The sequence below is a fragment of the Oryzias latipes genome, chromosome 4 (genome assembly GCF_002234675.1).
Source record: "Oryzias latipes chromosome 4, ASM223467v1".
NCBI lineage: Eukaryota > Metazoa > Chordata > Actinopteri > Beloniformes > Adrianichthyidae > Oryzias > Oryzias latipes.
In genome coordinates this window covers 11,128,773-11,155,358 of record NC_019862.2, presented here as the reverse complement: position 1 = coordinate 11,155,358, position 26,586 = coordinate 11,128,773, and the positions used below count along the sequence as shown (strand labels likewise).

General features: G+C 37.4%; 1 protein-coding gene across 1 annotated transcript; it reads right to left on the bottom strand.

Annotated features, from left to right (window-relative positions):
• Window positions 1–973: 973 nt before the first annotated feature.
• On the bottom strand, window positions 974–14,751 carry tbxa2r (thromboxane A2 receptor). The gene is made up of 3 exons (XM_020702326.2): window positions 14,341–14,751; window positions 9,038–9,903; window positions 974–2,179 (listed from the first exon to the last, which is right to left on the bottom strand). The coding sequence occupies exons 2-3, from the start codon at window positions 9,821–9,823 to the stop codon at window positions 1,907–1,909; spliced, it is 1,059 nt and encodes a 352-aa protein (XP_020557985.1). The 5' UTR covers window positions 9,824–9,903; window positions 14,341–14,751; the 3' UTR covers window positions 974–1,906.
• Between the last annotated feature and the right edge of the window lie 11,835 nt (window positions 14,752–26,586).

Genomic DNA, 26,586 nt, shown 5'->3' with positions numbered 1-26,586 from the left:
GATAAGGGGGACTTAATAGGGATTCCCCAATAATAGCGGTTAGTTTCCCATCAAGAGGGGTCAGCTCCGGTCCCCCCACCCCCACCCCCCCACGTGGCGGACACACTCTGCCGATGCAGCGCTAGACGTTTTTTTGCCTCGACTTTGATGTCCGATCATTTCTTTCATTTCTTTTTTATTTAACCACGGTCCGAGGTTGTGAGGCTACAGCATTTACGGCGTCTGCCACCGTTTGCCGCTCACGTGCCTTTTTGGCATTAGTGATGCTCACACTGTGCCCTCCAAACAACACTTTTGTCCTCTTTTCCACCTCGCCAACGATAACTTCTACTTCACATTGAGTGAAGTTACGTTTTTTTGATTTCCCCTCTGTGTTTGCCATGATTTAGCAAGCCATGAATATTAATTTGTGGGCGTTTCACGGACTATTTATGGGCAACTATGGGCGTGTCATGTAGCCGCAAAAGCTGCGCTGCATTTAGAATCGGTTGTGATTTATAAAGGGAAAGATGCGTAGGATGTGCGTGCGCACGGTTTTATAACTCCGAATATTTCTGTGCGTACGCACGTCCTATGTTTCATCCGTACGCCACTTCTGACGCAAATCCTACGCAAAGTTTTATAAATGAGGCCCCAGAGCCCCAGGTAAGCAGAACATCTAAGTATTAAACTGTTTTTTTTTTTGTTTTAGCAGTCATTTATTTAACTGTTAAAAGCTGGTTTTTGATTTGTGTCGTCATCTTGAATATTTTCTATTCAAAGGATACAATTATTATTTAGTCATATCTCAGTGGTTTTTACCCATTTCGTAAATGACAGCTGTCAAGACAAACTAAATCGGATGCGTCTTAACCTCTAACAAGCCTCTAACAAGCTAACCCTTTCTGCAGTCACAAATCCTGGAAATAAATGAGAAAACAAGGAGACTGTCTTGAGCAATAAAAGGTTAAAAGAATGCAACAAGCTATGATGATGAATCAACCATTGCATCAGGCTAAAACAAGATGCTTTTTATTGATGTTACTCAATTGACTTGGTGTAAGGTTTACTAAAGACAGACCATAAACACAAGGCCACAGTTATGGATGGTTTAGGGAGGCATGTCAGGTAAGGAAGAAGACCAGGTTTGCTCATAAAGACAAAGGAAGCATAAAAGTCACTTTATAAAAAGAAGATCTTCATCTTACACCAACAATAAAAAACTTTAAAACATTTTACATTATTTCTAAAAAAAATAATTCTGTGTTTCTTTTTTTTAACACCACCCTTAAATTAAGGCCACCCTTGAAATTTAAAAACCAATAAATCCTTAGCAGCAAGAAAAAAAATCTTTTGACAAAATTCCTCTTTGACTATTAGAACATGAAAATTACCTAAATTTAACAACAAAAAATTATGATTAAAAATAAAGAAAAAATATTATATTGTCATAGAAATTCCTATTTCTAAAATTAGCAAAAGCCCCAAAAGAACTAAAGATGAAACAAACAAAAATCAACATGCAGTTTGATGAAACAGCAAACCGTGCTTTCAGTGCATTTGTCCATTTTTTTCACTGCCATGTTAGTGATGGCCATCCAGTTTCCTATAATGAAATTCAGAAAACAGTGATTGAGAAGTATTTTACTTCATGTTATAAACAATTATATAAAAAAAAGCTAGATGTTTTTCTTAAAAACGGCTGAGATTGTCTAGTTGTCGGATTAAAATGTTTTTCTTTGATGCAATCTAACCTATTCTGATAATATTTTGTTTTAAATACTGAAAGGTAAATACAATTAAATATTAAAAATATCCCCAAATTCAGTTGTCTCATGACATTGGTTTGGATTACCCTGACTCAGACACTTATACAGAATCTGCCCTAAATCCAACTAATCACTTGAGCTCTGCTAGTTGTGGGTATCTAGTTTGACTCCACCATTCCGTCTGGGACCAGGTTGCTTTGGACTGAAGGCTGAGTGAACCTGCGAATAGTTCCTTGGAAAGATGGGTATAAGTTCATCATAGAGTTTCTGGACCAGTCCACGCGAGGGCGTAATCTCTGTAGAACCGACCTTCGGAAAAGGATGTAAACCCACGGGTCAAGGATCTGGTTGCAGGTGGCAAAGCGGATCCAGAGGAGAAGGTACCTGGCCTCAGGAGGTTTCCTGGACAGGGCACTTTGAGCAATGAAGATCTGATGTTAGAGGGATTGAGAAAAGACGATGTCGAAAAAAAAGAGAGAAAAAGAGCCAAAAAGATAAAAAAAAATTAAAAAAACAAGAGAGGGAAAAGTGAAGAGATTAAAAAGAAGGAACAAAACAAAGGAGTTAGGAAGAGAAAGAAGAATCACAAAAAAGGAAAAAATTAGTTAGCAAAAACAAAGTCACATGTTGAATATCCTTGAACAAAGTTGCAACAACATGATTATGCATCAGATTGTACCACTATTTTTATGAAATCCTTTACTATTTTAGCCTTTTATGAGATCACTTCAGGCAAAAGTCTTTTAGAAATACAAGCTCACTGACAATTGTTTTTCAGTCAGACAAATGTGTACAAAACCCATTTGTGTGAAAAAACTGGTGGATTTCTATGTTAAGATTACTAAAAAATGTTTGTTATAGTTTAGGGTGATTTCCTCAGGAAGAACACTGGTGGTTCCTCTGTTGTACTCAGTAAACTTGTATTTATACAACAGTTAATCTGAACATTTGTTTTGGTGCAACTTTTTTTTCAAAAACAAACTTTATAAAAGTAAAACATCCAATTTTGTTATAAAATATTTTTTTCAAGGTTTGTGATTTTTTAAAATTATTTAAGTGTTGCACCAATTATTCCGACAGTGTCTTTCCTGTTAATGATGTTAAGACGAAGACTAGAAAAGAAAACTGAAGCACTTCCTGTTGGCTCCGTCATGCAAATATGCAATAAAGGTAAATCATCTGACAATGTAGGTCAATCCTAGCTTCATAAAACTTGGTATCCTACCTATGACCTGAGTGACACAGCTGTCACAAGGGAATGAGACTTAAAAGTATTTATGGTCTCTTTCTGCATCCTGAGGATAAAAGATTTGTAAACCATGACACTTAGACACGCACAAAACAGATTTGACTCATGACCTTATTTAGATTCTATAACAAGGTTTATATTGACCTAACACAAATGTCTTCACATGTACATTACCTTTTAAATAATGTCCATAATCTGAATGAGGTAAAATTCAGAAGATGTTAACACGCACCATTGGGTCTGTCAACAGCTTTACTGCTTGATAGTTGTAATATATTTTAAGTTAAAACACTCAAACATTTTTCTTTGCTAATTTTACAAATGTAGCCGTAAAGTCAATGGACTCCCAGTCATCTTTGGATTACCCAGAAGAATTTTAACCCTTTTCCATTGGTTGTTGCTTTTGTGAATACAGCTTAAAGGGCCCATGCCATGCTAAATCAAAATTTTGAGCTTTTGAGTGTATTATAATGTTCATTCCTCACAAAAAGAAACCCCAAAGCAGTATTTTGATCTGTTCCGCTGACGTAGACAAGTGAGAACAGCCCCAACAAGGAGGGGTCTGCGCTTTCAGCACCATCCCCAGGCTAACACATTTTATATGAGCGTATGCACATCCATCTTTGCAAATGTTCGGATGTTGTTTGTTTTTGTGATCGACTCTTTGATGTCATGAAATGGGCGACACCCACACGGAGCAAAAGCCGGTGTGTCAGAGATCAAGTAATCTTACTTCCAGATATATGTATATATTTTTTTACAATAAAAGGATTAAGAATAAGGGCACTTTAAAAAAGCCAGAACACTGAGGGTCACTGACCTACTTAAGGCTGAATCTGAAAATTGGCTTAAAGTGTCAGTGTTCAAAAGACACTGATTAAACTTTTATGTACTACACTGATGTCAGAATGTATTTTGATTATGCCAAAGGTTGTGTCCGAATTAGCTCACTACTTCCTAACCCTTAAAAGATGATCTAGTGTGGGCCTATCAAGTGCCCTGGACAAAAAAAAAATTATATGTGAAGCATTTTGCACTCAAGAGGCAAAACATTTTGAAAAACTAAATTGTAATTTTTTTCACATGCCAAAAAAGTTAAAATGAAATTCCTTTTTTTTCTTAAAGTTACACTCACAATAATAATGGACATGCATTTAAAAAAAGCTGAAAAATATAACTTAAACCAGAAGTTACTGTAATTGAGCTATGGATGTTATGGCAAGTATCTTCTTGTGTTTAAGGAGGCAAGGATTTCTGTAGCTCCCGATCCATATTTCTGTATTCACATTATAAAGCCACTAAAAATGAAGAAAAGAAGGGAAAAGAAGTTAGCCGTATAATTTAAGATGGCTCATGCAAAAAGACAGAGGCATTGCCTATTTCCTTTTATATTACCTTTAACTAAGTGAAAAAAAATGTACAACTTCAGAAAACGATGCGTCTTAAAATGTGCTTTAATGTATGCTCAGAAGTTAATATTTAATGGCATGCCACTGACTAAACTACAGTGTTAAAACAAGAATAGGTGGATGGATGTTTTACAGGCCGGGGACTCAGTTCCTCCCTGCAGTGATCACTGAAGTGAATGTTGGTCAGAACTGACTCACAGACGTTGGTGCCTCTCACTGGTTTTCAGGGAAAGTTAAGGAGATAATTAAGATGAAAGTTTTTTTACAGTATTGCTACACGTTGGAAGGTTTGTATGTAGGAAAGGTTGGAAAGAACTCATAAAAATAATGTGTGAAGGAGTGTAAGGCACTATGAATGAAACTTTTGTCCTGTAACTCATTGATTAGAACAGATCGACTGCCTAAAATGTTAAGCAGCAGGACCTCACTGGAAAAATGTCTCTCTCAAAGTAAGTTAAAAAAGATTTAGAATGTGAGATGTTTTTCCTTGCTATAGGTAAAATAAATCTGCCAATGTGGTTTCATTTTTCTTGGTAAGATTTTTAAAAACTATTTAGTGAAATCCTGCTCTTTAATGACAAAAATGAATGTTGAAATTGCTTGCATTGAGAATTTGTTTATATATATATTTAAAGTAGATACATTTTTATACATACATGCTTATACTTGTTCCCTTAAGACCAGTTAAAATATGTGTAATTATACAAGTATTAGCACAAGTAATGTAAATATAGTATAGATTTTGAGATACGATTATCAGAATTATTAATAAATTATAAGTAAAAAAGACAATACTTAAAATAAGATGTATCCAAGACCAAATGACTCAACAAGATATTCAAGATTTATTGTCTTAAAACGAGTTGTTATATGATACTGAAAAGTTACTAGTAAGTTGGTTTTGTCTGATATCAAGTGTAAAATATATTTAAACTAGAAACCAGAAAAAACTTTGTGAAATTGTGTTTTTGAACCGCTTGAGTCATTAGTCTATGAAAAAAATAGTCCTTTATCTGCTTGTAACTTTGGACATACACTAAATGACTGAACAAAGTTTTCTATTTAATTTCATAAAACCCAAAGACTTTGTTTAGTTTTTTTGTTTCTAATACGGTGAGTTGTCATGTGTTAGGTTAGATGTAGTAGTTTATACTTATTTTTATTAAGCAAGCATGAGGAAGTATTTTTGTTCAGTCCTTTTTAAGCACAAAGGTCACTAGTTCTCCTTTAACCTTACTAACTTTAGACTATTTTCTACTTCTGCAGCTTTAAAAAAAAAGTGACCAAACAGTACAAAAAAACTTGTGTAACAAATTACAATTCTGAGACAATACTTAAAGATATCACTTTAAAAAAAAAAAGTAGTCCGTAGTGTAATAAAGTTTAGAAGTAATTTGCACAACATCATATTTGGATAGTTGTGACATCAAAAAATCTTCCCCTCGTTTTTTTTGTGGCTCAAATTGAAACAGGGAATTGTGCTGTAATGCTTATTTTTACCACTGAAAGGTGCCATTTTGGGGGACAGAGACAAATTTTGTCAACACAGAAATGAATACCATTTTTTAAGAGTAACAGAATCTGTTGAGATGCTTGCTAAGAAAGTTACTAAACTATTTTGTACACAGTAAATGCACTTTTCCCTCTTATTTTTCCGCTGGTGAAACTGTAAAGTTCAACAATATGACTGATATTTTATTTTATATGAAAAGTTTAAAGTAATTGGAAGGCTTATCTTAAAGCATTATTTCAGCAATTAGGCTAACTGGTATTGGATTTCTATCTGTGAAGGGACATGGCTTCATTGTGTTTAAAGAATAACAGTGGTAATGGTGGGAATTTCCTTTAAAGGCGTTGTTTCACTTTTGCTCAAGGATTAAAGTGGGTTTTTTCGTAAAAAGATTTGTGCGATGTAGGGTGAGACCAGAACACTCAGATTAACTGAAAAGCAGCAACACTAATGAGAAGTGAAGCTTAAAAGAGGAATGTGGGGAAAAGGGAGCTTAGGTCTCTGATGCCTTATTGGGACTTGAACAATTCAAGACCACGGATGATTAGAAACATCCGAGGTAGGTCAAAGTAAAAGCAATGCTCTCAAATTCTGTTAGAAGATATCTAAGAGATTTTAATACTCAGAGAGGACAGACAAAACTATGAAACATCTTTATCTTTAACTGCTTCTTAATTTTTAATTTTTTTTTTTATCATTTAACCTTTATTTATTTATCCAGGCCAGTCAAATTAAGAAAAAACAATATTTTATTCAACTGTGGCCTGGCAAAAGGCAAGACCTTTTGAGAAAGAAAAATAAAAGGAGTTACAGGAGACACAGACAGAAACAATAAGAATGAAACAGCTATAACACAAAATTATTAAAATAATTAAAATCATAAATAGTTAAAATCATAAAAGTATAGGTTACAGCCACATTTTTCTTTAAAATGATCATTAGGATTCTTTGTAAAAACTCTTAGAAATAAAAGTGTCCAGCCATTTCTGCAGCTCCCTAGCCATATTTCTGTATTCACGTTATAAAGCCACTAAAAATGAAGAAAAGAAGGGAAAAGAAGTTCGCTGTATAATGTAAGATGGCTCATGCAAAAAGACAGAGGCATTGCCTATTTCCTTTTTTATGACCTTTAACTCAGTGAAACAAAATGTACAACTTCTGAAAATGATGCGTCTTAAAATGTGCTTTAATGTATGCTCAGAAGTTAATATTTAATGGCATGCCACTGACTAAACTACAGTGTTAAAACAAGAATAGGTGGATGGATGTTTTACAGGCCGGGGACTCAGTTCCTCCCTGCAGTGATCACTGAAGTGAATGTTGGTCAGAACTGACTCACAGACATTGGTGCCTCTCACTGGTTTTCAGGGGAAGTTAAGGAGACAATTAAGATGACAGGTTTTCAACAGTATTGCTACACGTTGGAAGGTTTGTATGTCAGAAAGGTTGGAAAGAACTTATAGAAATAATGTATGAAGGAGTGTAAGGCACTATGAATGAAACTTCTGTTAGAAAATATCTAAGAGATAGTCTCTGGGTGCTGCAGACTGAAAAGATAAAGAACTCTATGACGAGTTTGATTTAGGGACTGTTAACAGAATCAGTTTTGCAGAGCGGGTGTTGTACATGGAAATTAAATGTAACATCATGGATCGAAAAGTAAAAAGAAAAAGTTCTCTAAAAGTTCAAGGTGGAGGTGGGACTGCACCAAGGATCAGTTTTAAGCTCCTTCTTGTTTATGTGGTGATGGACAGACTGACAGATGATGTTAAACATCAAACTCTGTGGACTTTGATGTTTGCAAATTACATCTTAATCTGTAGTAAAGCAGATTTAAGAACATCTGAGCGGTAGAAATTTACTCTGGAATGGAGAGGAATGAAGGTCAGCCGCTGCAAGAAAGAGTTTCTGTGCGTAAATAATAATTAGCGAATAAAAACAAATTAACTCACACAATAGGTCATTTAAAAACGTGCAATGGATATGAACAGTACATTGATTTACAGCAGATAAATTCAAATTTCTGCCACAGGACTAGTGTTCATCATCCTCTATATAAGAACGGCTATGGGTGAAGCGATTTTGGAAAATCATGGTTGGTGGTTTTATGGAGGAGATGAGGTCCTTTAATTCTGCATGACACACTCAACTTTTTGATGAGCTGTGTGACGTGTTTCCATTGCAGTTGTGTAAAATATTTCAATTTTAGATAGGACTCAAAAACCACCTCCTCCAAGCGCAAAACTTTTTTTTTTTTCATAAATGCAAGGTTTTTCAAAATTTTCATGTTTCTAATGGGCAAATTTACTATCGCAAATCCAATTTGCGCATTTGCATAGTCAGTGGAAATGCAGCTAATGATGGAAAAAAGAGACAGGGGACAGACAAATGTCAAAGTTCTTTTTGGGAGTGACCAGGATGGATAGGATCATGAATGAATCCATCAGAGGAATAGATCATGCTAGATGTTTTGGAGAATAAATGCTGGGAAGACAGTTTGGACACATTATGAGAAAGGACAGTAATTATGTTGGTAAAACGATGCAGAGTTTATATTTACCAGGTAAAAATCCCTAAAAAAAAGAAAAAAATAAGTTGGTGTGAGTTAGGAGGATACTGAAGATAATACTAGATTGATGTGGATGATTTGCTGAGTAAGGGAAGGTGTTTCATTCTTCTCTGAAAAGGCTGTGAGAGTTTTTACTATATTTTACAATACTAATGTTCTACGGTTTGCAGACTCCTTTTATGCAAACAGACTTGCAGAATTCACAAATCATTTACTGAAATTTACAAAAAAAGCTTTTCTGTGTTTACAAATTTTGTTCCTTCTGTCAGTGTTTTTGTGCAGTGACAAAACGGTGGCTTCCACTTCTAATACAAAAATCGTTTAAGACGGTCAGTGCGTCAATAATTTTAAAGTAATCAATCAGAAAGATTCTTCAGCTTTGGGGTGGGGCATTAGCTGAATCTATTTGGTGAATCTAAAAGTTATTCATATCCTTAGCGGTCTGACTGAGCCATGTAAATACCTTCACTAAGTTTGAAAGAAAATCAGAATAAAACATTTGTCACAAATACTGTATTACTCTCATTAAGACAAAACAAAACAAGAACTCACCAGGAGGGGGCACCAGCAGACAGTAGCAATGACCAAAATCAAGATAAGTTGAAGCATCATTTCCACTTCATGGTCTCGGCGTCTCTGAGTTCTGTCCGGTCCGCAGCAAACTTTGAGCAGGGTCACCACACTTACTGTGTTCAGTAAAAAGGACAGAGCAATGCTTGTCAGTCCAACTACAGAGAAGAGTAGGGAGAAGGCCCAATCATTTGTCTTTGAACTGATGTTAAGAAAGCACCAGGAGCCGGGCGTCTGAATGTGATAGCTTCCGAAGCCCGTCAGAGGCAGCAGAGAAATGCAGCCTGCAAAAAACCACACCATCAGCACCATGGAAACCGTCCGTCCTTTGGCAGTTTTGGTGGACCGTGCAAATGGAAGGTTGATTCCAATGAATCTCTCCACAGCCATGGTGGCTCCAAGAAGCAGAGGGCACAGTCCATAAAAAACCATTGAAATACCCATAAAGTTACAGAAGTGGCAGCCCAGGTCTGATTGACGCCAGTCAATATGGTTCACATAGAAGGAGATCACAACGGAGCCTGTTACTAGAAGACCCATGAAGTCTGTAACGACAAGACCACCAAGGAAGATGAGGAAAAATGAGCGTGAACGGCTTTGGGTCCTCTGGCAGGATTTGATGAGAACAATGACGGCGATTAGATTAGAGGTGAGGCCCAAAGCGCTGAAAATGGCTGAGAAGTGGACTCCTCCGATATTTGGATCGTGGATGTACGGTGAGCTGGTGTTGGAGTAGCAGAGTGGAACGCTGCTGTTTGAGTAATTCATGATGCTCAGACGGTTTGGAGTTTCAGGGTCTCTCAGACACAAGAGGGTGATGACAAGTTCAGGAAGTCTTCTTTGTGCATCTAACAGCAAAGACAAAAAAAACAGTAAAGTTCACCTGCAGGACCAAAAAACAACTACATCACTTCTTCGCACACACTGACAAGAATAACAGAACGACCCTTTGTATCTCAAAGACCCACTCCAATATAAATTGTGTTTTTGGTGTTTTTCACATATTCTTGTGGCATTTTACTGATGACGGAGGACATATACTAAGAAAATCAAGCTTAAAATTGCATTTCTGAGTATGTCTTTGTTCAAACTGTTGTGAATCAGGAGCAGACAAAAAATATCATTGGAAGGAGCTTGTAGCAGTGACGTAGGTGTTAAAATTGATGGGTCACAAGCTTCCTGCTCTTCTCCATTCTGATGGATTCACTTGTAGACAACTAAAAAGACACGTCTGCGTTGTCCTAGAGCTAGCATCTGGCTCCAAACTGCACGGCTAGAACCAGAATTGTCAGGTTGGGGTTGTGAAAGTCTGTAAGCTAGCGGGAAGGCAGAAAAACAAAGGGATGATGGGATATGTGGCCAGGCTTACATCAAACCAATGGTCCCACCCACAATCAGGTCAATTTCTAACAAACTCCTGCCACTCTGCAGAAACTGTCCTAGAAAACAACACAAGTCTTTGATTTCGGTTAATTACGGCATTGTAATAATTAAATAATAAAAAAATAACTAAAAATTAAAAGACTTTTGGAAATGCTTTCACAATAAATAAGAAAATGGAGTGGAACTTTAAAGAATTACTTACTGAAAGGAACATTTTTGTTTACTAAAGCAATATTTAATCACATACACGTCTTGGTAACATTTTTCACTGGAAAATTATTGCATGGCAACAATAAAATTTTCACTAAATGGAGATACCAAATAGCCTAGATGATAGAAAGTTAACCTCACTTGGAGTACTAAAGTCTTTTCTAAAACTGTTACTAAAATAGCATTCAAACAATTACAGGGAAATAATTTCCAGCATTACATTTTTAGACCAAGATGCAGATTAACCCTTGTGCTATCTTAGATGACCCCACCCTTGCATTGACGTGTTCTCCCTACCATGACAAAGGTGGATAAAGGTGGAAAGATTTCATGTAATCCATGGACACCAGTGAAGATCACAAATCATTGAAGAAAAATGGTTCAGGTCACTGTCTAGAGGGTCGAGATGACCCAACTCCCCTATGTTAAAGTGCCTAGGATAGCACAAGGGTTAAAATATATTGTACCAAGACTATATATAACACTTATAAACAATCGTGCAGCACATAAATGAGATGTAACACAGGCATTTCCTGACAGGAAACGCAGTTCTGACAACCGTGATGACAGTCATCAACAGGAAATGATCCAAGTCCCATGCTTTTTTTTAAAGTGCTCCCGAGTGCCCCAGACTGCCCTGTTTCCTGAATGCTACTACAAATAAAGCAACTACCTTTGAAAAACGAAATATTAATCTGTTGACATATCTTTAAGAAACATGTGGTTACGCTTCTAAATTACAGTTATAAATCCCTCAGTCTAATGAAAGCTTTGGATTACTTTAACTTTTACAAACGAGAAAATATCAAATAAAGAGCTAAACAAGAGTATAAGTTACCTGAGTTTTTCCTGTTATTTCGTCTTTGCTGTTTTGTTTCTCCAAGACGAATGAATGTTGAACAGGAAGTGAATGAATACATGACAGCAGATGAAAAACTGCTTTGGAAATTTATCTCATGACACAGAAACAAGTTAACACAAAAACTATGTTATCCCATCAAATGAGTGCTCTCAAAAGGGATAAACGCCTCCGGTCTTGTTAGCCTCTTCATTTTTTAGCTCAGTGAATTTGTGTCGTGCATAAACAGCAGAAGAGAAGCATTTGTCTCACGTCAAAGCACTCTTCCATTGCTTATTGTTTACCTCTCCTACTTAAGCCAAGACTAAGGGACAAGGCCTGCACAGACAGTTTAACAAAAGGCGGAAAGCAGTGTTTTTTCACTTATCACAAATAACAGGAGCACCATTGAGGACTCTTGGAGTGATCTCATTTGTTGTATATGCAAAAAAATACAAGCTGTTTAAATTGCATTTTTTAGCAGTTCATGTTATTTTGCACTATGGCAACTGCATATCCATCTAAGCCAATTTAATGAAGCTGTGGCAGCAGCTATGCATTGATATATGTTTTGTCATGGGATGCATTCCCTTTCTGTCTTGATTCACAACCAAAAAGGAGGGATTATAAACAAATACCTAAGGTTTCCAGCCAAGAAATCAGTTTATCCTCTGTTTGACCTTTTTTTGTTGAACAGTCTACATCATTATTTAAGGTCAGTTCTTGTTTTTTTCTGAGGGATATCAAAAACTCAAGTTGCAACATTACAAATAAGTAAATAAATGTTTTTTTGGTCTCTAAAAGACATGCAAGTCCTCAAATAGTAAATGTTTATTAATGCAACTATAATCAACTTTTTCTTTTTGGCCTAAGGGATTTGGTAACATTTCTTAAAATGCAAAACCCTTACGTTTAATTACAAAGCCGTAAAATGTGACTCAAAAGAAGTGGTGACACTGAGAATGCAACAAGAAAAACAGCAGTTTTAGGGTGCAAAGGACATCGAAATGAAAGCATACTGTAAATGTGAGAAAGTGTGTGAATATAGTTGAATGATCTTCACCCATGGCTGACTGTAGGCAAGCCTGGGCAATACTCCCTAAATAATGTCACTGTCACCGCCGAATCGGATGGCTTGCAACAATCCACAATTAACCACAGGAGTTTTAAAAAAAAGAAAATCCTTAATTTTTTTATCTTGAAATTTTTCCTGACTCATCTTTACTCTCGCTTCAGACCAAATCCCAACTGCAATTGGAAGCAGCTGCAGAAAGCACTGATGCCACAAGAAAAAGAACAGGAACCCCGGATTTATATCTGCAGGCGATAAGCAAACTCTGTGTTTGAATCAGTCGACACCACCTTAAAGTTATACCTTTTTATTCTGTGTGATAAAAAAAATTCACGCAAATTAGTGTGCACGAAAATATGTTTGTATTAATTATGTATCAATTATTAAAGAAAAACTGGACAGCTGCACTTGATTGTTATCACTAATTCTAATATTCTTTTGCCATGGTGTCACATTCTCTTGGATCTCTACTTTGTAGCAGGTGTGCGCCTCATCTCGTGTATTTTTGGCGGATAAAAAACACTTAATGGGTTACAAATTGGCACCAATATAATCAGTTAGCGAGAAATAAGCAAATGAAGTAATTAAAAATAAAGCGTCTTTTATGACGATAGAAGGACCAAAACAGCAAAGCGCATGCGGCACCTGCAGTCACAGGCTGGGTGCAGGGGAGGCACGGAGTGCAGGTGCCTCACCTGCCGCTTTCTCATATATTTGAACAGAACATTCCTAAATTTTCTCCTTTATTTTTGACCAAAGAAATGTTAAATATCCACACAAAACAAAGGTTTTAAAAAAATAGACATGTCTAAAAATTCATATTTGATTTTATTTTGCACAAATACGGTCTTTTTCAAATGGTACTTTTTTTCCCCATGTTTTTCTGATTCACAAAGATTTTAAGTGTTTAAGATCTATGAATTGAGGGAGAGATGGGTTCCCTTCACTTGCAGCATTTTTATCAGGTCCCACAGGAAGCAATGATAAAAGACAAAGTGCTTTCTACATGCAATTACCTATAAGTGGCTGTTGGTATACCTACTCAATGACTCGCTCAAGCATCTAATCAATATCCGTCATTGCATTTTGGTAAAACAACAGAACGGTTTCCCATTAACCCTTGTGCTATCCTAGGCACTTTAACAGTGGGAGTTGGGTCATGTAGACCCACTAGACAGTGCTCTGAACCTTTTTTCTTCAATGATTTGTGATCTTCACTGGTGTCCATGGATTACATGAAATCTTTCCACCTTTATCCACCTTTGTCATGGTAGGGAGAACATGTCAATGTAAGGGAGGGGTAGGATAGCACAAGGGTTAAAAACTAATGAGAAACCACAGACAGATGATATGCGGTCGATCAAGAAGTTCGAATTAATAATGAGAACTAAAGTTTCCAAATTTCCCAACAGGCACAAGTTAATCGCAGTGGAATCCTGCTTTTTATTATAAAAGCAAAGAAGGGATCGTGTCTAGGTTTACTGTAAAGGTTGAAGAGCATTACATTACAGCCAACCAATCCTCTACTTTTCATTTTTGCTTCATGTTTCTAATAAGAGGGATAGGAGATGAACACAAAATGAAACCAAAGCAAAGAAAAACAACACAAAAAAAAAAAAAAACTAATGACAAGAAATAAACAAACAGCCCCTTATACAGTATAACATTTATCACCAAACAATATGAGAAAATATCACAGCTTTTACAATCTATGATTAGAAAATTTGAATATATATTTGTATATTTTTATGGATAATTTTAAGTATAAATAAGAATTCTTACCAGTCCTGAAGTGCTTTCATAACCAGGATGATTGCCATTTAGGATGTTCTAATTATTCCATCCAAACAAGTCCCGTTTTTGGATGAATGATCTCAAAAACACAATCACCACAGGATGAGGTGGTGGAGGTGTCACATTTGAAAAGTATCATCTAAAGCTAAAGCCTGACACAGCAACAGCCTTTCTGCAGTTTTCCCGAACTGTTTCCCCTCATCTCTCTGCGTTGCTCTCTCCGCCACGCCAGCTCAGATACTCATCACTCTCTCCGGCCAGACTTCCTTTTGCTTGAACTCCCCCACCTCCCAGAATGCAAGGAGGAAGGACTCCAAGAAGTCACTTCATCGTATCACTGACTGGAAAATAAACAAGGGAAAAAGGTGTTGTGCAAAGTACTCTTGATAAACCCAATGATTCAGTAAAATACTAAATAAAGTTTCCAGAGAACAATAAAGTTGCATGACGTAGAGAGGATGGCAAAAACAGATGTTTGAAATATGGTGACTATTGGAACATTTTTTCTTCTTTAGTTTTATGTAGAAACAGTTTTAGCAAAGTTTATGTCAGCAATAAGCAACCACATGTGTTCTGCATATGTGGTCTGTGTTAATCACATCCAGTAAGTCCAAAAAAGAGACAACAACAAAAGCTATGCAGACTTTGATCTCCGCAAGAATGCAGTTTATCTTTTTCTATAAGATCTGAATGGACAAACTCAAGATATATTTGTTTTAGGAATGACAAAATAAAGCTCCAGTACTACATAAGGAGGACAATACCCTCATACGTGAAACAGAGGGTAAAACCTTAGAGGTGATTTATTAGCTTGGCCTTATTAGCCCTGAGGAGACATTGTGTAAAAAGTTGTGGTTTTTGTAAACAAAGAAAAGTGTAAAAATAACAAGCAATGGTGTTAAAACCAATTGATGAGAAACAGCTGGATGCAGTGACATCTGGAGGTCTTGTTGAGACGGCACAGTTGCCAGGCAACTAGAATCGCAGACAGACATGTTCTGTGCAGGGCTATGACAGTGTTTATCGGGGGCTAAAATTCAACAGCAAAATCTGGTTTAAAAGAAAAAGCACCCTTTGTGCAACACAAATAAACAGCTTCATGCAGCTGATCATTATTTCCCATGTATTTAAGAGTTTGTAACATCAACTTTTTATATTTGGACATGGATATAAAGCATGTAGTGACACAGAAATGATCCAACTTGAGTCTCATCTGAGTCTCATCTGAGTCTACACAGAACTGTAGTCAGAAATAAGAATAAGGGGGTGGAAAACAACTATAAAAGTCAGCCTGAACTACTTTGCTTTTTTTAACTGAGGCTGTCTACTATCATCTGCCAAATTCCTCTAGTCTAATCATTCTTTTAATCCAGTTTTTGTTGCCATTTACTTCTGACCATAATGCTTTAAACAAATGCATTACTTCTCACAAGGTTATAGATCATAGTCATCCTGCAGAGTCATGCAGCTAAATGCATTACTGCACCATGTTAAACTGGGGTTAATTAAGGTATTAAATATTTATGAGTTTGTACTCATACTGTCGTACTTAATATTTAATGGAGTTTCGTAATTTTCTTTTAGTTTGGATTTTTATTGATCGGTGTTGCAAATCCAAAACTAAATCACCAGTTTTTGTAAAAACAAACAATGTTCCATTAAATGTCATGGAGTAACTAGGCAGTATTGTATGTGTAGGGAAAAGCCAAAGAGCTTTCATGGACTTAACACTCACAACAAATATGTGATACTCATGTTAAAGCAATGGATTAAGCCTAAAGGCTGTTTACAGCTTGTTTTTCCTCTGTATCTATGCCCAATAAATCCATCCATCCATCCATCTTCCTCCGCTTATCCGGGACCGGGTCGCGGGGGCAGCAGACTGAGCAGAGATGCCCAGACTTCCCTCACCCCAGCCACTTCCTCCAGCTCCTCTGGGGGGACCCCGAGGCGTTCCCAGGCCAGCCGAGAGACGTAGTCTCTCCAGCGTGTCCTGGGTCTTCCCCGGGGCCTCCGCCCAGTGGGACATGCCCGGAACACCTCTCCAGGGAGGCGTCCAGGAGGCATCCGAACTAGATGCCCGAGCTACCTCAACTGGCTCCTTTCGATGTGGAGGAGAAGCGGTTCTACTCCGAGCTCTCCGCGGGTGGCCGAGCTTCTCACCCTATCTCTAAGGGAGCCCAGCCACCCTGCGGAGGAAGCTCATTTCAGCCGCTTGTATTCGGGACCTAATAAATACAGAGGAAAAACAATATAACAAGACTGTGTTTAACTTAATATTTTTACATTATTTCTCTGCATTTCTTTTCCAGATGTCCACTTATTTATTTATATATGAATTATTATTGGTGCTAAAAGTTTGTCTAACGTGCATGCACTACCTTTGTTGCACTAAAGAATTTCCTTGACATTCCTGCATCCTTCTTGTGTGTTAGATGAAAGACGGGGCGATAAGGAATGAAACAGTGTGTGTCTGACTGGTCACACTTCATTAGGCTTAGGCAATTCTTTGCCCTTTTAGGAAAAAAAAAGATTCACTGCAGGATAAGATGAAGCTTGTTGACAAAGACCAGACAGTTTTTCATCCCACTGTTATACACATGGATCTCGTTTACTGGATACTATTTTAAACTCAGTGCAGAGACACTAGTTTGGCTAGAACTTGAATGTGTTTTTTGCATGGAAAGAACTGTGTTTCTAAGATAACTTGCAAACCTTTTCCTTATTCATTTAACCCTTGTGCTATATTAGATGACCCCACCCTTACATTGACGTGTTCTCCCTACCATGACAAAGGAGGATAAAGGTGGAAAGATTTCATGTAATCCATGGACACCAGTGAAGATCACAAATCATTGAAGAAAAAAGGTTCAGGGCACTGTCTAGTGGGTCTAGATGACCCAACTCCCAACGTTAAAGTGCCTAGGATAGCACAAGGGTTACAGGGATACTTTGTGGTCTTCATGTTTTCAAAGTGCAGCACCAAGCTGTACTAAACACATGGAACCTCCCTGAGGATGTAAAGTTTTAGCAACACACTAAATTTACACGAAGGGACACTGAAAACAATAAAGTGCTTTAGAGGATGAAGGCATGCGCAAAGAGGAGGCCCATTACTTTATCCTTAATCTTTAGGCATTTCCGTCTGTGCTCAACATCAAAAGCGTTGGATGTTCTGAATGGAGATGCATTTGATTGGATAATAGTTTAACCACTTCCTAATGTTGCAAGGACAGGAAGAGATATCCATGCAGAGAGAATTTTAATTAGCTTAAACTATTACAGTTGATTTGTGGAAGTAAAAGAACAATCAATGGATACAAGTAAATGGATGTAAATAATTGTTTTCTTTTAAAAATCTGTGTATTAGACATCTTTTCATGAATGAAAACTGAAAAGTCTACTAGCAAAGTTACTTTTGGATTTCCTAACCAGTGTACTGGATTGTTTTTATGTAATTTGATTATAATGTTGTCAGGCTGCAACCTGCTTTTAAAGGCTAAAGGCGTTCCTATATAAATAAATAAACACACATAGGTCAGTTTAAAGACAACTCCTGGGTCTTGAGCTTTACAAGAAACACATTTTCTATTAAATTATGTTTTTACATTTAGAGATCCCCACTGTGACCCATTTTCATCTGGCTTCTTTCTGTCCTAAATTCTTTTTTACTAGCAGCTTAATTTGTGTATTCTTATATTTACTGTAAATAACGTCCTCACAAATGTAGTAAATAGAAAATGGAGCAATAAACATCAATTTTATACGTATAGTTATGGAATAAAAATTTTTTTTCTAACTTGGGAATACCAGCAGAAATCGCTGCACTTTGCACCCTGCCTTTGGTGGACTTTTAAGAAACAGCATTGGTATTTTGGGGTTTTTGCAAAAATTTGGGTACGCCTTCCTTTGACTTATTGTCCTGCCTAACCTGTCTGTACCCACATTTACCCTAACTGCAATGTTCCATAGCCTGTGTGAAGCCTATAAATACAGACATTGTGTCCATTTTACTTATCTATTAAAGCCCCAGAAAAGTTTCAGCGTCGTCAGATTTCACCTGAACGAAAAATGAAAAAAGAAAAGCTCATCAAAGTTACCTTGAATTAAGTTTTGTCTGATCTCAATCTGATCTCTCGTGACCTCATTCCTCACAATCCTCCTTTTCCCGTTTTGCTATTGCAGGCTTCATATTGGATGTATTGTTTGACTTCAGACTGGTCTGAAACTCCTATTAGCTTTATGAATTACTTACATGATAGTATTCCAGTCATTTCAGAATTGTATTTAAATTATAAGTTATATTGATGCTCTTATCATTACTTCACACTTACTCAGGTTTGTTTTGTCCTTTTTTGTATTTCTTCTAATTTTTTATAATTTCAACTAATGCTTAACTAGTAGTTTTTATCAAATGTCTTTTCAATGTGAATAACAAATAGACAACAAAAGTGCAACAATAATTCTTTTTTGTCTCTGTTTATGCATCTGTAAATAATTTAATTGAATTTACCATCTGTACACAAAATTGCATTTGTTGGCATAAAATATGCATAGGAGATAAATATTTTAGCATTTTACAATATTTATCTCAAATTAAATAAGTAAGTCTAAGAAACTTTAGTAACATTAGCTTCGCAGATTGGAAGTTAACACAAATACAGAAAATCTCACATATTTCTAATAAGTTTTAGTGTGTTAACATGTAGTTTAGCATTATTCTTGAAGAATATTTAGAAAATTATAATAAAAGTGAAATAAAAAAAACTGTGCCAAAAGAAGTCAAATAATACTCTTACAAGAGTTCTACATACTTGTAGAATACTCCTATATACTAGGAGATTTGACGATTTCATAAGCAAAGAAAAGACAATATTTGTGGTTATAATTTTGCAGTCAGGTGTTTATCCTCCTAGAGCAGCAGCAGGATAAACACCTGCTTTTTTTCAGTATCATTGGTCACTTTTGTTAACAAAAAGCTTAGGGAGACAAATGAAAATGTTTTAGCACCATACTTTCAACCACCTTAATTATTTTTTTTATCAAATGCATTTTCTAGTCTTTAAAAAAATCAACATAAATGACTAAGGGAACTCTTGCGGACTTTATAGCCCAATTAAAGCATTTACCACACAGAAGAAAACAGTTGTGCCATTCCTGTACAACCTTTGAGCAGACATGTGCCACGGGCATGAATACTGGCTAAGTTTACTGAAATATTTTCTATTTCCTTTGTTACGTGTTCTCGTTAATTGTTCGAACTATGAATCCAGAATGAATTCCATCTATCTCACAATTCAAAACTTTTTCTATCTGGCTTCATCTCCAAAACCATCCATCTCATTCACTCATCATTTTCATCTCTGCTTCCTCCAGCTCTGTTTCTTTCTTAGAGGCACTTTTTTAGATAAACAACATGGGCGCTCTCAACAGTCTTCAACACCTTTCCTTTCATTCTTGCTGACACTCTTTTCTCACACATTTAATCTGACACCTTTCTCCACCTGTTCCAGCCTGGTTGCATCTTTTGGCCTCTTTCTCACACTCTCCAAAGAACCTCCCCTTGAGCCTGTTTCAATAAGTCCCCAAAAGCCTCGCAGCACTGATTCTTTTTCAGCTTCCACCACTTGGTCCTGCCCTTGTCCTCTTCATCTTCCACCAGAGTAATCCTACACACCACCAACCTATGCTGGCTACACTCTCCCCAGCTTCAACTTTCCAGTTGATATCTTTTTATTTAATTTATTTTTTTAAACATGTCCTGTCCAACAGGTGAGCAGACAGATAGGAACTGAAGGCCTCTTGTGTTAGACATATTTTACTGTTACAACAAGGGGGTTCTGGATCTTCTAACACACTAGATATGTGTTTGTGTTAACCCCATTATGTAATTTAGGCGAAACTTTTTTTTTATATTAACTACATTTTTATCCTTTTTTCGTTGGACCAGATGGAAAAAAAGAAGAGGACAGAAGGGAGGGATGTTGGAGACAGGGCATAAGGGCAGTTCATATCTTTTTAGATTATGTCTGCACAAGGGGTTTTCAACTTGGGTGCTCCTCCCTCTACTCTTTCTATGTTACTTTTGCTCCTTTCTTTTCTGAAAAAAAATTTGTTAATAACTGCTACTGTGTTTTCATCCTTTTTCCCAAGCCCACCAGCATCTGTCCTGATGTGTTCCTGTCCTGAGCACCAAACACATCCAGAACTTTCTCTTCCCTTCTGTTTTACTGGCCCACATAAAATCTGCCCCAATCACCCCCCTGGGGGGATACCCTGGATCACCTTGCCCATCATCCTCCTGAATTTCTACTTCTCCTCCAGTTCACATCATTACTATCACTACTAAAAACATTTTCCATCACACTTGTAACTTTTAGTTTCAGACTCATCCCCCTTTCTGAGACTCCATTTACCTCCACAATATTTATAGCAAACTCTTTCACGATCACTGCTCCTCCATTCTTCTTCTCATCCACACTATGATGAAGCAGTTTGGATCAGCTCCAAATCCAAATGCTTTGCTCCCTTTCTTTCCATCTGGTTTCACAAACACACACCGGATTTCCACCTTTCTTCTCTTCATCAAGTTGGCTAACTCTCTTAGCTTTTGCTGTTAAAGTACCTTCATTTAAAGTTCCTACTCCAAGTCCTAGACTCATTTTCCTTTTTTCTCCCTTCACCCACAAACCAACAGTAGTCCAATTGTCAGCAGCTACTTGTAGGTCATATAGAGCAACGACCGATCCAGTAAAAATTTTCTTTTTGTGATTTGTTTTTTTTTCAGATGCCCTTTCTGACACAACTCTCTTCATTTATCCAAACTTGGGACTGGCTCTTGAAAGCAGTGGAATGTGCCCCCCCCCCCCCCTGCTCTGCATTCTCATGGCATTCTTCTGATGAGCTTCAAGAGGTAGTCACCTGACATATTTTTCACTTCACAGGTGTGCCCTATCAGGTTTAATAAGTGGGATTTCATGCCTTATAAATGAGGTTGGGACCATCAGTTGTGTTGTGCAGAAGTCAGGCGGACACACAGCTGGTAGTCCTACGAATAGACTGCTAGAATGATGGGGTGCTGCGCTAGATGACCTGGCCTCCACAGTCACCTGACCTGAACCCAATCGGGATGGTTTGGGGTGAGCTGGACCGCAGGGTAAAGTAAAAGGGCCAACAAGTACTAAGCATCTCTGGGAACTCCTTCAAGACTGTTGGAAGACCATTTCAGGTGACTACCTCTGGTAGCTCATCAAGAGAATGCCAGGAGGTGTGCAAAGCAGTAATCAAAGCAAAAGGTGGCTACTTTGAAAAACCTACAATATGACATATTTTTAGTTGTTTCACACTTTTTTGTTATGTATGTAATTCCATATGTGTTAATTCATAGTTTTGATGCCTTCTACAATTTTCATAGTCAAGAAGAAATCAAGAAAACTCTTTGAATAAGAAGGTGTCCGAACTTTTGGTCTATACTGTGTATATATATATATATATATATATATATATATATATATATATATATATATATATATATATATATATATATATATATATATATATACGACTTTAAAACTATAAAGCCTCAAATAAGCAAAAGGCAGAACGTGCAATGCTGAATATAAAAACAATGTCATGCTTGAATTAATTTGAATTCTTCAGGTAAATTGATAGAAACACTACTTCATTGATATATATATTAAACAATATTAGAACTTATTTATATATTTTTGTCAGTGTATCTTTCTATGGAAAATAATAGCTTAAATTTTCACTTTTAGCTGAGCTCAAATTAAAAACCAGACTTCCTTTATTTGATGCATGCAGAAATGCATTGTTTTTGTAAAATGAATGGATTCTGGATGAAAATAGCTAAAACATTAACGTTAAGGGAAACATCTGGCTACACTTTATCTTTAAGGTCACATTCCATAGGTCACATAGCTCAACATATGCTGCCTCTGTACGCTAGCGTAGCCTTATAGACCCCTCTTTCCATAAATGTGTGTTTGCAGAAGCTGTTATGACTGTGTTTGAGTATTGCTGGCGTATTATTGTTAATCCCCTTCATGTCTCTGCTGCTTTTCATCATCACAAATGCCTTACATACATTTACAAAACCTGGTCATTTTTTAAAAATGTGTTACTTCGAAAACTTTATTCATATGTTTTTAATTATTTCAATTTATTTTTTATTTTTGTTCCTTTAAAAATTGGCCTTGATCGTGCATTGATGTAATTTGGGTATTTGCATTTGCGTTGTATAATCTGTTTTTAGCACTAAGTTAGCAGTTAGCAGTTAAGTTTTCTTTTCAAAGGATAAAATCACTTCTGGAAGTATTAAATATTTAATGCACAACATGTAGGATAACAAACAGCATGTTTACACAAACTCCTCAAAATTTCCAGAATCAAGTTAAAGAAGTGTAAAACAGCATCTAGTTGCTCTACATCTATAAAGATATGTAAACAGTTTGCAGCTTTTATTTTGTTGGAGCTCATGTTTGCTTGTTCAGGCAGGGGATGAGTGAGTTTGTGTCGCACAAATATTAGACTGCCGGTGATGACAACTCCATTAAGACTCCGTCCGTGTTGGCCGAACTGAAATTATAACACATTATTGTCATTTTTCATCCGAAACTCAATTTCTCAGCTTCTCACTCTGCTGGAGTGTGAAATGATTGTGCTCAAATGGACATGTGTACGAGGAGGCTGCACTGGTTCCCATGCAGATGGTTTCGTATATCCTTAATCATTACTGTAAAGCTCACTTTAGAGTGCAGCAGAACAGATAATATTGAAGGGTTTTATTAACTACCATCATCCTTACGCTCTGTTTCCCATTACAGAAACATTATCCATACTGTACTGGTGATGAAATTAGTGTTTCACATGACATTTGAGACCAAGGTCCTGACGACTTTTTAGAAAAAGAAAAAGAAAAGGATTTCTCTCAAACTGGAGCCACATTTGAGAAGCTTTTCTGCTGCAGGCCACTTGCCATAAACTGAAAGCTGGTAGACTGTAGTATAATGGACTGTAGTGTAACAGTTATATAACAGTAATTCCTGCTAGTGACATTCTTTGTCCTTGTATAGGCATACGTAGTGAGAAAAAAACTTCAACAAGAGGAATGTGCTGTCCTTTGCGGCACTGAGCCAGACTTACTTCAAACCGAATAAACTTCAAACTGGATCAAATGCCTCTTGTAAGAGTAATCTGAGAAGGATACAAAAGTGGGGATATGTTGTCTTGGGTGCAACAGCTACTAACCTGTCAGACAACAACAACAAAAAAAGATGATACAGTTCAAATTTAGGACAAAGTCCTAAGTCAGGGGTGGGCAATTCCAGGCCTCGAGGGCCGGTGTGTCTGCATGATTTCCAGATAGTCTTGCCCTACTCATGGCTGATTACCTGGTTCAGGTGTGTCCAGCCAATCAGAACATGGTAGAGCAGGGTATGCTGGAAAACATGCAGGACTGCGGCCCCTCAGTGCCCACCTCTGTCCTAAGTGAAGGTGTATCTAAAACACTGAACAAAAGAAAAATTTGTTTTAGCCAAGTCACAAACATGGCAAAAAAAGTGAGATAATGAGAAATATTAACCCTGTAAAGTTCACTTCATCAGAGAGTTGATAGAAAATTCAATGTTTTTGGTAATAAGATGTATTTAAACCATCCATCCATCTTCTTCCGCTCACCCGGGACTGGGTTGCAACGGCAGCAGCCTAAGCAAAGATGCCCAGACTTTGTTCTCCCCGGCCATTTCTTCCAGCTCCTCTGGGGGGACCTGAGGCGTTCCCAGGCCAGCCAAGAGATGTAGTCTCCCACGGGGCCTCCGCCCAATGGGACATGCCCGGAACAGCTCCCTGGGGCCTCTCCAGGAGGCATCCAGACCAGATGCCCGAGCCACCTCAACTGACTCCTCTCGATGTGGAGGAGCAGCAGCTTTACTCCGAGCTCTTTCTTTCTTTTCTATGACCCCACCATTACATTGGCGTGTTCTCCCTACCATGACAAAGGTGGATAAAGGTGGAAAGATTTCATGTAATCCATGGACACCAGTGAAGATCACAAATTATTGAAGAAAAAAGGTTAAGCGCAATGTCTTGTGGGGTCTAGATGACCCAACTCCCAATGTTAAAGTGCCTAGGATAGCACAAGGGTTACAGGAGCGCCCAGCCAATGGATGACCTCATTCTTTGAATCATGACCCAGAGCTCATGACCATAGGTGAGTAATAGAATGAAGAAACCTTTAAACCCTATGATGAAATCCACAATAACAATGAGCAATATCATTATTTGATATAGATTGTATCAATCAGGACACATTGGGTGATTTAGGAAGTTTTTGCTCACAACCATGTTAGTTTAATTGCAAAAATATTGACATGGGATTTTGAGATAAAATCAACTATTTTACTCACTGTCTCAAATCAAAAACACATTTTAACATGGTATAACTGTATTATAAAGAATGAATAATAAATACATTTTGCATTGTTTCAATACAAGTATTAAAGTGAAACACAAATAACCATAAATGAGTTAGTCTTACCATAAAGTTCTGAAAATTTGCAAATCCTTTCCCACTGAAAGTATTTTAGAAATTTCATAATTTGAAATGAGCACATCTCCTGCACCTAGTGAAAAAGTGATAAACTACAAGGCAGAAAACATGAACCAAATTATATACAGTGGGTTTTTTAAGGAAGGTTTGGATCATCCTAATTAGGGGTCTCAGAAATGTGTATATAAAATATGATACAAACAGTATAAAGGTTTAAAAATTAAAAGGTAAAGAGAAAAGGAAACGGACCTCAAGGCATCAAATGTAGAAAAGGGGGAAACAGCAGGGGCCGACGAGGATAAAGCAGAAAGAAATGGTGGATGAGAGAAGGAAGAGGCAGAGAAAGATGGTAAAGCAGGGAGAATGAGTGCAGGCTGTGTTCCCTCTCCAACAGGAGCTGCTGGTATTTAATAGCAGCAATCACTCAGAGGTAGAGCCCTCGCTGCACACGCAGAACAGAAGACAGATTATAGGAAATAACCGGCCATGAGCACGAGTTAGGTCACAGCACAGCTCCGTTCTGAAATATCACCGCTTCCACCTGACAGGTGTTTGAACACAAAACACAGTGCAGGATGCTTTAAATGTTAACGACGTGGCCACCTTTTATTTTCCACAGTCAGTGGCGTGAGGATCTCCTCAAAGGAGGACTCCCCACCATGGTGTTGGTGGGACTCATCCTAACAGATTCACCGTCTCATTTGGAGCTGATTTGAGGAAGGAAAAATGTAATACATTGTTCAAATCGGCTGAAGTACCTCATCATTTCCTGCAGATGGCAGCAAAGCTCTTCAAAAGTTTTCTCATATGTAACGGAGACAGAATTTGACACCTTGTAAGGAGAATTTTACCAGGCAGGTTAGAACATTTTATAACAGCTTATTAACTGTCAATCCTCTCAACCTCCTCTGTTAGCTCTTCTCCATCACTTATTTGGTGTCAAAGTAATTGTTGGAGCAGATTTGTCACTAGTGCTTTAAATATACTAGAAGTGGTGGAAAAAAGATATTCAGGTTGGATCTAAATTTAATTATTGGCATTTGCAGCTGCATCTGATCACAGCAGAGCTGCTCCCTTCCCGGGGTATCAGCGGGCCCCTTGACACCTCTACGGCTCTGGCTGCAGTTCAAATGTCAGTAAATCTCCTCTTATAAATGACAGTCATAAACATCTAATGGTGTGCCATGAATATTTTAGAACCCTGAATACCATACATAAATGACCTCTAGGAAACTCCAGTCCTTACAAGAGATGGATAACCTCCCTAGCTGGTACAACACAAGGTCCCTTTTTTCTTGTTCTTGGTGAGTTTTTTTGTGGCATGATTGGATTGATTTGTCATTTGCAACAGAAAGAGCTTGGCCACGGGGCTGTGGATAATCCAATTTATCGCTTTGCCATTTATTACAAATTTCTGTGGCTTTTGGGTCCACTGTCACATTGATTCGTTGATTGCTTGCTTAGCTGGGTCCTAATGAGCTGCTGTCTGAATCACTGCATAATCGCCGACCTAATTCCCTTCCTCGCCTCCCCTCACACTCGGTCTGTTGGCTTGCTTCTACATTAGAACCGAACGGTCTGAAAGATCTCTCTGAGCAAAGAATTAGCGACATCTTTCTTGAAATAGGGTGTCTTTGTGCTTATGTTCCCGATAAAATGTTCGC

Coding starts and splice junctions, on each gene's coding strand:
- tbxa2r (XM_020702326.2), bottom strand. CDS start 9,823: ATGAATTACTCAAACAGCAGCGTTCCACTCTGCTACTCCAACACCAGC. Junction 2,180..9,037: donor TCTGCTGGTGCCCCCTCCTG/GTGAGTTCTTGT, acceptor CTCTAACATCAG/ATCTTCATTGCTCAAAGTGC.